The 12449-nt window shown below is 37.7% G+C and overlaps 1 protein-coding gene across 1 annotated transcript in view; it reads right to left on the reverse strand.

Moving 5' to 3' along the window:
• The window catches only part of LOC150097054 (uncharacterized), a 353024-nt gene that overhangs the window by 176225 nt on the left and 164350 nt on the right, over positions 1 to 12449 (reverse strand). Inside the window, exon 7 of the mRNA XM_090408116.1 lies at positions 2861 to 3025. Coding sequence (XP_090264242.1) covers positions 2861 to 3025 — 165 coding nt within the window. The remainder of the gene's footprint in view (positions 1 to 2860; positions 3026 to 12449) is intronic.

The raw sequence follows: 12449 nt of genomic DNA on the forward strand, positions 1-12449 counted from the left end.
TACTTTCAGGCGCAAACTTTGTTTGCTCACACTTGGATAAAGGATTAAACTAAATTTATTATATTCTAACTAAGTGAAAAATAAACTCTCAACATCTTTCTCTAAATCCAGAGTAATTTATTAAAAAGGTGGCACACCATTTGGCAACTCCTATAGGTAGAGATGACCTTGCTAATGCTTCTGGCTGGTATCTCCACTTGGGCCTGGCTCCCACTGAAGAGACCTCAATAAAGGTCGAAACTAGTCTGGGTAGTGGCCCTTCCCTTAATGCATAACATTAGACATATCTGCAAGGAGATGTGTTTTGCATTATGGGAGATACTGAGATAGGAGTGTTAGTAGCTTGCTCCACCTTTGCAAGGAGTCGCCCTGGTGTTGCACCACCTTACCCCAGTCCTGAAGATACTTTCAGGCGCAAACCTTGTTTGCTCACACTTGGATAAAGGATTAAACTAAATTTATTATTATTATCACCTCAATACCATCAGCATCCACTAAAGTTATCCTTCCGAAGTCATTCTTCCTTTTACTTCCCACATAGCGGAAGAACTCTTTGGGATTCTCATAATCTCATTTAGCTTTCTTACTATGCTGGTAACCTTCCTAGCTTGAGCCTTGTACTGCTCATGGATGTACTGATTGCCTTTCTCCTTGTAAATTCTCCATAACATTTTCTTTTTTTGCAGATCAAGCTTGATACTACTACTACTCATCCATCTAATGCCTAGCTTGTTTGTCTTCCTGACTATGGGGACACATTCTGATATTGCCTTCCTCAGATACCCACTGATTTTATTCCATGCACTGCTAACATCTTTCCCCTGCAATATATTCTCCCATGGGACTGCTGTAAGCTGTAGTTACCCTGATAGTTGAGTCAAAGTGTGGTTACCAAAGACATGAGGAATAAATACTTTGCTTGGAGAGTGGTGAATGGGTAGGTTTGCCAAAGGTCACTGTGACTGGATTGCAATGAATGAGTTTAAGGAGGGTATGATAGGAATTGCATTGGTAAAAGGTTAGTTTGTATGTACCATAGTCCATCTGTTGATTTTTTGAAGATATCTGGATGATGATAATAATAATAATAATAGTAATTATTATTATTATTTCCTCGTGTTTCTTCTGTCTTCGGTCATTCTTGATATCTTGATACTGCTACATTGAGTAGATATCTCACTTCTCTTTGCAGGCACTCTATAGCACAGTAAAAAGGATATATTTCTAATGGTTTAGAGACCTGGATTTAAATTCAGTCTACGTTATAAAGAATATTTACTAAGACTTCTCAACTGAAGGCAGGTTAATTAGTCTTATATGGAGTGTGTGTGTGTGTGTGTGTGTGTGTGTGTGTGTGTGTGTGTGTGTGTGTGTGTGTGTGTGTGTGTGTGTGTGTGTGTGTGTGTGTGTGTGTGTGTGTGTGTGCGCGTGCGCGTGTGTGTGCGCGTGTGTGTGCGCGTGTGTGTGTGTGTGTGTGTGTGTGTGTGAAGACTTTTGTAGCCTCAGCAGTAATCCTTCTATCTTAATGCTGTCTCAGTTGTATCATCTTATCTCTATATTTGAATTCAAATAATAACGAAGTAACATAATATGATTTTTTTCTTGTGCCTTTTCTTCTCAGTTCAGCATCATAAGCTAATAATTGAGTTAGCATCCCCATTTCACCATTCTTCTCAATTTACCATTATGAGAAATCAGTGGGATGGCATATTACTTTATACTCTCTAACGACTAAAGATTTACATTTAATGAAAAAAAAAACAACTAAAATTTAAACACAGGTTTCTCTGATTAAGCAGTTCTGTAGGTAGTTTTTGGTTTCGAGACCACATATTAATATAAAGCGTTTATTAAAAATAAAGAAATTAAAAAAACCCAACAAGTTTCATGCATCATAATACTTACACCATCAGGGGTAATGGTACATAAAAGTTTTGCACAACAAGAGCATCAAACTATAGGCTATCAGTGTGTCAGGTGTTGTGGTTAAGTTGAGGAAGAAGCTTGTGAGAACTAGGATCCAGAATTGGGTTGACAACAATGGTATTATCTTTGATGAACAGCATGAATTTGCTAAAGGGAGGAGAAGGATACACAGTAATATACTTAGATTTTGCAAAGGCTTTTGATAGATTACCGCATGATAAGTTGATCAAACTAGAGCTGTTGGGGGGTTGTGAGAAGACTTAAATAAACTGAGTGATTGGGCATGGGAATGGGGATATGAGGTCAATGTTGCAAAATGTAAGGTTTTAAAATTTGGAAAACAAAAATGGGATGCAGAATTTATGCTTGGTGAGGATATATTTTCAGAGGTGGAGGAAATAAGAAATCTGGGGATGATTGTGGATAAGGATCTGAAATTTAGGGAATGCATAGCCAAAAGCTTTGTGTTGTGAAGACAACACAAAGGTTTCTGGGAATGATGCAGAGGACACTGACTTGTAAGGAGATTCTTGTTGCCATGTATAATGCTTTGATTAGACCACACATGGACTATTGTGCCCAGATTTGGATACCTAGTTTTTACAAGCTTCTCCAACACTTAACCAGAACACCTGACATACAGATAGGCCCTATAGTTTGATGCTTAGTTTTCGGTCTCAATACTGAAAACTACCTACAGAACAACTAAAATTACTACATTAGATTTCAAGGTTAAGCTTAAGTTTGAATAGAAACTCAAAATAAATAAATTTTGATGTTGTGATTATTTACTCTGAAGTCTGCTATGATATCCTGCATATTTTCATCAGATATCAGGTTTCACATTTTTCATCAATTTAAAACTGAAAATTTAATTTTCATAAGAATGTTAAATAATGATTTCAGTTCATGCATACATAGCCAAGGAGCTAACCTAAAATCCCAACCATATTTGAATAGTTAGCATTAGTTACATAGGAAATGAAGTGCACCAGAACATCAACAGAGAAGCAGTTGCCATCTGCTCGGGTAAGTTTCAGAGTGTAGTTTTTCAGGATAGAATCATTTCTATTCACATCATCCACTGCCATGTTAGCAGCTGAAAAAGAAGAAAACATTTTGATTCATTTTTCACATATCAGAGGAACACATGCAAATAGATAAATATATGAAAGAAATTTTTATAATTATACATTTGTGTAAAATTTCTAACAAACCTTTGATATGCAAAATTAATGACAAATAATTTTGGCATGTTCTGAACTTTCTTAAATGGACACTATTAGGAACACAGAGAAACTGGCAAGGGAGCCAGGGTGGACTGGGAGACACTGCATGAGGAGTGCATGCTGGATTTAGAAGTGAATATGTGAGTGGACAAGAAAGGATTGAGAAGGGTTGGGATATGGGGAGAGCATTTGGGTCTGGAAAGAGTTGTATATGATTGGTGGTGAAAGGGAAGAATGGCCGGTGGGAGGTATGCAGGATTACCACATGAGAAGTGGTAATCCTGCATAACTCCCACTGGCTATTATGTGAGCTATTATGTTTGTATATGAATGTCAGAGTTATCTGAAATAAGGTAAACAAAATTGTTGCATTGATTGAGTTCATTTGCCCCAAAATTGTCTGCATAAGTGAAACATGGTTGGATGAAGCATAGAGATGGAGAGATAAGATGTTACTCATGAAGACAGATAAGGCACACGCAAACATAGAGTGGGGGGGGAGTGCTGTTGATGGTAGAAGAGGAGATATCTCCAACCAAAGTACAGATGTTAGAGTCAAATAGTGCAATGGTCTTGAGGAAGTATGGTGTAAAGTAGAGGAGGAGGAGGATAGGCTGAAATATTTAGCTGAATTTTGAAATGAAATATTTTGGTCACAAAATTAAATGAAATATTTAGCTATGTGTTGCTATAGACCTGGTAATGTGGAGGGCATGTGAGAAGGAAATATATAGTCAAATTAGTCTAGCAAATAAGAAAAGGGTGATCATTATGGTTGATTTTAATTATAGAAATACAGACCGGAATGAGGACACGCACTACATGGGTGCAAAGATAATGAATTTCTAGAGTTTTTAAGAGACAACCGCCTTAGAGAGTAAGAGCACACAAAGGTCAATAATCTTAGATTTGATCATCTCATCAGAGGATGTTGTTATAAATGAGACATCAAGTCTTCCTCCAGTGGGTGAAAGGGACCATGAAATGAGTGGTAAAATGGTGGAACATATGGTGATTTTCAGTGGATTTGTTTAAGTTCCTATTGAGAAGTTAATGTATCTTCATTGTTGTGATTTTTAATTGAAGATTGGAGAGAAAGCTATTTTCCGTGTTTACAGAAATGACAGCTGTCAAGTAAAAATGAAGGAATGTTCCAAAATAGTTGTTTTCTGTTTCAATGCTGGAGCTTATGAGAAAAATTATTCAAGTTTTTAATGTCTGCTTTAAACAGAAACTCAATATGCTTTCAGAAAATATGTATGAGTTATTTTCTTGTATGATTGTGTGAAAGATTGTGGGCTCTCCAGAGCAAGATTAGCAAACCTGTTATATCTGTTTGAGTCTATGAGTAAAGTATGTTAACTTCTGCTTTTGTGTTTGATGTATTTAATAATGTAAGAAGGCTCAATGTTTTAATAATGAATGTGTATGTGAATAAGTAGAATGGTCATTAATATTTTAATATACAATTTTATTTCTATATTTTGTGTTTTTATATATATATATATATATATATATCATAGAAATACCATAAAAATGAAGCGTCAGTTTTGTCATCACACTTGGTCTTTTTAGCTGACCACAAGATGGTCTGTAAATGAGACATCAAGTTTTATGGGATAAACCATTGCTATGATACAACAGAAAAAAAATATGGGAATCTTTGGAAATAGCATTAGACCCTAAACAATTAAATATTAACGAAAGTATTAACTTGTTGGAAAACATCCTACCCTTGATTAATCAAGCACGTTCACATGAATGCATGAACATACAGAATGTTCAGAACAATTAGAAATAATTTTTAAAAAATAACGTGTCTCTTTTATATAACTGCATAACAGTTGTCACCTTTCTTAGTCCTCAGTTTTGTCCACTAGTTTCTTTCTTTATTATTATTATTATTATTACTCAACACCCCATGGAGTCAAAGACTCATCTTGAAGGTCCTTTTATCATACACACAGCTCAAAACACCGTGCTTTAAACACACTCAAATTCTCTGCAGACACCACTCTCAAGCAAAGCATTCTAATCATTCACAACTCTGCATGAAAAAAACCTGCTTCACATTTCCCTACTCACACCCTCTTTATACAGTTTCCAGGGATACCTCTAGTTCTTCCTGATCTCCCACTATTTTCTGTAGAACCTCTCCAGCATCGATCCTATAACAACCCTTTACTAACTCATAGGTGTCTATTATATCTCCCCTCTTCCTCCTCCTCCACCAGACTCTGCAAGTTGCATCTTCTCAATTTTTCCTCATACTCAATATTCCAGAGGTTAGAAACTACCTTAGTCAGTCACCTCTGGACATTTCTAACATCTCTTTGTCCTTCTGAAAACCAGATGACCAAATCTGGGCACAATAGTCCATGTGTGGCCTAGTCAAAGCCTAATACAATGGAAGATGTGATATGATATGAAGGGAGATATGATAGACACCTATGAGTTAGTAAGGGGTTGTGTTATAAGAAGAATCTCCCTGCTTCTACAAGTCAGTGTCCTCTGCATCATTCCCAGAAGCCTTTGTGTTGTCTTCACAATTTTGGCTATGTGACCCCTAAATTTCAGATCCTTATCCACTATCACCCCAAGATCTCTTATTTCCTTGACCTCCGACAATATATCCTCACCAAGCATAAATTCTGCATCCCATTTTTGTTTTCCAAATTTTAAAACCTTACATTTTGCAACACTGAACTCACATCCCCATTCCCAATCACTCAATTTATTCAAGTCTTCTTGTAAGGCCACAATATCTTCTCTACTCTTCATGGTTCATCCCAACTTTGCATCATCTGCAAACAACTGAATATCTCCATCCAAATCTGCACCAATATCATTAATATACAAGTTAAATAGTAATGGCTCTAGAACAGACCCCTGAGGCACTCCCCTAATAACTTTCCTTTTCCTGGATATCGCTCCCCCATACACAACTTGTTGATACCTATCAGACAGGTAGTCTCCAATCCAATGAACCAATCTAATATCCAACCCCATCCACTCTAGTTTGACTATCAACTTATATTATTATTATTATTATTATTATTATTATTATTATTCAGGCCTCCAAGGAGTCAAAAGACCCATCGAGGGAGGTCTTTCCTAAGACATAAAGTCTGTCAAGACTCTTCGAAGAGAGGTCCCCCCCCCCGAGAACACAAAGTCTATCATACCACTCTTTAAACTCACTGACCGTTCTCGCTCCCACCACTCCATCAGGCAATGCATTCCACGGCTCAACCACCCTCCACACAAAGAAATCACTCCTTACCCTCTTGCTCACAGTTTACTTTCGTAACTTCCAGGGATGGCCTCTTGTCATCACTCCTTCCCGCTGTTCAACCAAGTGAAAGAACTCCCCAGTGTCAACCTTGTAACCACCTCTCAACAGTTTAAAAGTCTCAATCATATCACCTCTCCTTCTTCTATCCACCAAACTCTGCAGTCCACATTCTCTCAGCCGATCCTCATAACTCTCCTTGTACAGTCCTGAAACTATCTTTGTCATCCGTCTTTGTATCCTTTCCACAGTTAATTTATCCCCTTCAAATCCTGGGGACCAAATCTAAGAACAATAGTCCAAGTGTGCTCTGATCAGAGACTTATACAATGGAATGATAACCCTCTTATCTCTGCAGGTCAGTGTCCTTCTCATAATAGCAGCAATCCTCTGTGTTACCTTCACCACCTTTGCAATATGTCCCCTAAACTTCAGGTTTCTATCAATCATCAACCCCAGATCTCTTGTCTCCCCTACTTCCTCCAGAATAACTCCTCCCATAGAGTATGCAGTGTCCCATCGATGTTTCCCAATCCTCAAGACCTTACATTTTGCTGCATTAAACTGACACCCCCATTCATTTGCCCATCTATCTAGCTTATTTAAATCCTCTTGCAGGGCTACCACATCTGCACTATTACTAATAATCCTTCCCAGCTTCGCATCATCTGCAAACAACTGAATATCCCCCTGCAATCCACTGGCTATGTCATTGATATAAAGGTTAAACAATATAGGTCCTAGTACCGAGCCCTGTGGGACCCCACTTGTAACCCTCTGCCTCCTGGAAACTGCTCCACCATACACAACTGTCTGATACCTATCAGACAGCCAATCCTGAATCCAGTTGACCAATCTGACATCCAGACCCATGTGATGCAACTTAAATATCAGCTTATCATGTTGCACCCTGTCAAATGCCTTCGCCAAGTCTAAGAAATTTGCAGTATATGCCTTTCCCTCATCTAATGTTCTTGTAACTTTATTATAAAAGGCTAGCACATTGCTAAAACAAGAGCGTCCTTTAACAAATCCATGTTGATTCTCACAGATAACATTACCTTCATCTGCCCAATGCTGTATACAGCCCCTCACTACTTTCTCCAAGATCTTAACAACTACTGATGACACACAGACTGGCCTATAATTAGACACTTCCAGTCTGTTACCACCCTTATGCAATGGCACTATCTTACCTTCCTTCCACTCCCTGGGCACCTTTGCCAAAGCTAGACTTTCATTGAAAAGCCACGTTAAAGGCACTGTCAATTCCCTAGCACATTCTCTCAAAACTCGTGGTGAAATAACGTCCAGTCCCACAGCTTTACTGACATCCAGAGTACTCAGTATCTGAAACACACTCTCCTCCTGTACCTCCTGATCTCGAACCAGTCCTATCCCTCTAGCATTAAAACTGACTCCTCTAGGATGAAATACTCCAATAAAGTGTTCATTGAACAATTCCACTATGTCCTCTGCATCAGTCACTCTATTCCCATTTATATCCCACAATATCATTCTTCCACAGTCATTTCTCCTCTTACTGGCCACATAGCTAAAAAATTCCCTAGGATTTTCTTTGGATCTTAGGGCCAATCTCCTCTCATATTCTAGTTTCGCTTTCCTTACCACACTAGTCACTCTTCTGGCCTGTGTTTTATATTCCTCATGCATCTCTTCACCTGTCTCCTTATATCTCTTCCATAGCCTCTTTTTCGCATGCAATTCCTCTTTAATATTGTTTGTCATCCACTTTACTCCAAATTGCGTCCTCTTCTTCACTCGTGGTTTACAACTTACCATTGCTGATAACAAATATTCTTTCACAATTTCCCATGCACTAGTGATATCCCGGCCTTCCAATTCCTCCCTCCATGAAACTTCCTGAAGTTGACGTCTAAGACTATTATAATCACCTGCCTTATAATTCCACATAAGTTCCCATCTCTTTGATACTCCTGCATGTCTATTCATTTTCCAAGTCAACACCATATGGTCACTCTCTCCAACTGGTGGGAGAGATGTCAACTCAGTTATTATCAACTCTTCTGATGCTATAACCAAATCCAAAACTTTTGAACCTCTTGTTCCCTCTGTTACATGTTGCCTAAGACATTTGTCCCTCAAGAATTCTAGAAATTCCATTCCCCTATTGCTACATGCATCTTCCTCTCTCCAATTTATACTACTGAAGTTAAAATCTCCCATAACAATCATTCTTCTTGCACTTGCCAAACTTAGCTGTCTAAACATCTCCTGGTCCCCATCCTCTGTGCTCCTGGGTCTGTAGCAACACCCCACTAATATCCTGTCTTGCCTACCTCTACCTCACACCATACGCTCTCAAAATCATTTGTCTCACTTCCTTCCAAATTCTCCACTCTTAGAGGACATAGGTCATCACTTATCATAAGCAGTACCCCACCACCACGCTTTCCCCTCCTATCCTGACGAAAAATGCTATACCCAGCGACTTCTATTCCTGTTGTTATATCCCCTTCTGTCAACCACGTCTCAGTGATGGCAATAATTTTTGGGCAGGCTGATGCTATCTGTGCCACCAATTCCTCTCCCTTATTCCGGATACTCCTGGCATTAGTATAAAGCATATAAATGCCATTGTTTCTATACCTAGCATTATCCCTTCTAAACTCCACTGGGCTCAGTGTTACCTGACATTGTCTCCCTTCTCCCAAGTATCCATTCCCACAAGAGGCCACCCCTGCTATCATCCTCCCTGCGACACACTGACTTGTTCAGAACAGCAATCTCTCAATATACCTGAAGAAACCCTGTGCAATTGTCATGAAACATCGTGTTACTAGGGAAATAAATGTTATCAACTTGTTCTGATGTTCTGCCTTACAAACTTTAATTAAGTATTCATGAACCAGCAAAGTTTACATACTTCTTTATATATATATATATATTAATACTTTGTTAATAAATTATATAAAAAAGAAAACTTAGTTTTTATATAAGTAGCGTGGTGAAACACCAAATACATAGGGTCTTGGGATAGATAGAACGTGTAAAGTTAGGAGAGAAGATTAGATGGCTTCATTAAATATTTACAAATATTACATTGCAAATATTACCAATTTTCACAAGTAATCAGGATTATGAATATAAAACAAAATTCTACAGACAGATCATCTATGAGCCAAATTACGGACAGCATGAAGAATTTTTAGAAAGATTTAGGTATTCCACTCCAAAAGTGAGCAGTATTCTGAGGATGGATGGATTTGGGATTTATACATAGTTAAGAGTTGGTTAGATGTAAAATAGCATTATTAAATAAAGAGAATGAGTAGGTTTTGGATGCTGAGGAAGACACAAGATATAATGTGTTTGCACCAGGAGAGACTATAGGTAAATGTTAGTCAAAACAGAGAGATCTGATCTTCTCTTGTGATTTGTGTATTACTGAGGGTAATGGAAGGTGAGCTGATCTTTTTTGCAAAAGAAGGGACAAGACTGTATTTTGGTGGCATTGAATACAATCAGATTGTCTTTGCCCCAATGAAGGATGATATGTAGATCAATTTTAAAGGCACTAGTTGTAGATGATTGTGATGCTTGGGATGTCTACACACTGCATGGTTTGTTAAACGAGTAGGATGAATGAAGAGTACCATCATCTGGAAAACTATGGATAGGATTAATGGTAATTAAGAGTAGGTTGTTTATGTATGGGACAAAGAGAATATGTTATAGGACAGAGCCCTGAGGTACTCCCACATTGGTGGTAAAGCTTGAAGAGAGGAAGCTATCAACCATGACATACAATAATGACTAAAGAGGAAGCTGGCAATTCATTTAACAGGCCTCATTGCTAGACATGGTCAAAACCTCTGAAAATGTCAAGAGCAATAGTCCAATTTTCTCATAACCTTTTCATGGCATGTGTCCAGTAAGCTATCGTGAATGATGGAATCCATACTGGTGGTCGCTGATTAACTGGCAATGAACTTGTGATTTTCTCAATTAATCTGGCAATGACTGAAATTATTTGTTAGTAGTTTGGCAGTGGACTTCTATCTCCCTTCTTTTTTAATAGGTGGATATGTGATTGCTTTCACACATTGGTCAAAACATACATTGGTACTTAACCTCATACATTGGTACTTAACCCAATGTATGAAGCTATGTATAATAGATTGTAGAGATATGGGAGTTAGTTAACAGGTGTTAACTAACTCCTATATCTCTACAGTTAACAGGTGTTAGCTCTGGAGCACAGTGTTTGAGAATAACTGGAGAGATGCCGCCAGGAGACTTTTTAGTGTCCAAGTTATTTAGTAATTTTCAGATGTCTTTTTTTTTTTTTTTTTGTCAAAAAAAAAAAAAACTACAGGAGACATATGTTGCTTAGATTCTAGTATGGCAAGAGGAAATTTCTTTTGATCATCAATGCAGGAGTTCAGTGGCAGCCGGTGAAAATTTTAAGCGGAGGGGGTGCTGCATATACAAAAAAAAATTATTTTTTCCTAATCAGTAACGAATTTATTAATAAATAAATTTACATATTAAAAATTGCTTTATTAAAAATATTTCATCCTTACCACAAACAAACACCAATAATAAAAATTTCGTATCAATAGCAATGACAAGCGCAAACAAATATCGGTGTTAGATTGCAGTGCATTTGTTTTGTGTAACGATAATTGAAAAAATATAATTCTTTTCATATTTTCAACAGTGACACTCGTCATAATTCAGCCTTGTATCTATAATAAATAAATAATTATATGTTATTTTAACAAAATAAAATAATATTGATGAAAAATAGTTCACCATGCACATGCACCAATAATAAATTTTTCATATCTCACAGAAATAACGTGCATATGGATACTAAAAATAAACTGCTGTTTGGGCAGTGTGGGAATGACGTAACGTGCAATGACAAGCACAAACGAATATCGGTGTTAGATTGCAGTGCATCTGTTTCGTAATCTAAATCGTTAATCGAACAATTCCAATTATTGACTATTCAATCACTGTCAAAACATAAGCTGTAACCTTTGACATGTTGTATTGCATTTATATAATGTTGTAAGCATTGTTATTATTTATAAACACAAACAAAATTAAAATTTTTCATTTTTTCCTTGGGGATGCTGCAGTGTTGCAGTGCTTATGTACGGGCCGCTACTGCAGGAGTTTAAGGAAAAGAGTGATACCAAGAAATCAGTTTCACTTCATCTTTGGGTGAAGTAAAAGTGGTGCCATCAGGATGAGAAAGAGAGAGAGAGTTGAAAGTGCAGATGAGCAGAAGTCACATCCAACAGCCTTAACAAGGGACCAGAAGGCACTGCTTCCGTTTGAACAGGAGACAAGTTTTCTGCTGTTTTCCTTTATGAAATCAGATTTAGATCTGCTGGTGACTGCTTATGCATTTGATGTGTGCTTTCTTATAGGCAGAATATGAAACTGGAGTTCTTGATGTGAACCACTTGCAGAAAGCTGAAATTTTTTCTTCAACTGCTTTAATACACTCTGTGTTGAACCAGAGCTTGGAAAGTCGATGAGGAGTTTGGGGAGAATGGGGGGGAACAGGCCTTCATTCCAGTGAGGACAATTTCTATGGCTTGTTTAGAGTAGGTATAATGGTCAGATGAGCTATAGCAATAGTCAGACCATGGAATGAAGAATAGAAGTTCCAAAAGTCATCCCATTTGGCACCTTTTTATTGCCAGAAGACACATTGTTGGGAGTAGTTTGAGGAAGGATATTCTGCGAGAGAGAGAGAGAGAGAGAGACCTCTATGGTACATTCAGAGGGAGAACTGGTTAAGGAGAGATTTGGAGTGTTGAGTGAGTAAGAGGTTGGAAGTCAGTTGGCATTATAGACATTGAGGTTGCATAGGAAGATGACCTCACTATTTGGATGACTGGATTGCAGATGGCTGAGTTTCATGGAGAGGAGTGTAAAGAGGTCTGAATAGTTATCAGAGTTTGGAGACCAGTAAATGAAGTAGATGAATATTATTCAAT

This window comes from Typopeltis vanoorti, chromosome 18 (genome assembly GCF_054136105.1).
Source record: "Typopeltis vanoorti isolate ZY-2024b chromosome 18, IOZ_Tvanoo_1.0, whole genome shotgun sequence".
Lineage (NCBI taxonomy): Eukaryota > Metazoa > Arthropoda > Arachnida > Uropygi > Thelyphonidae > Typopeltis > Typopeltis vanoorti.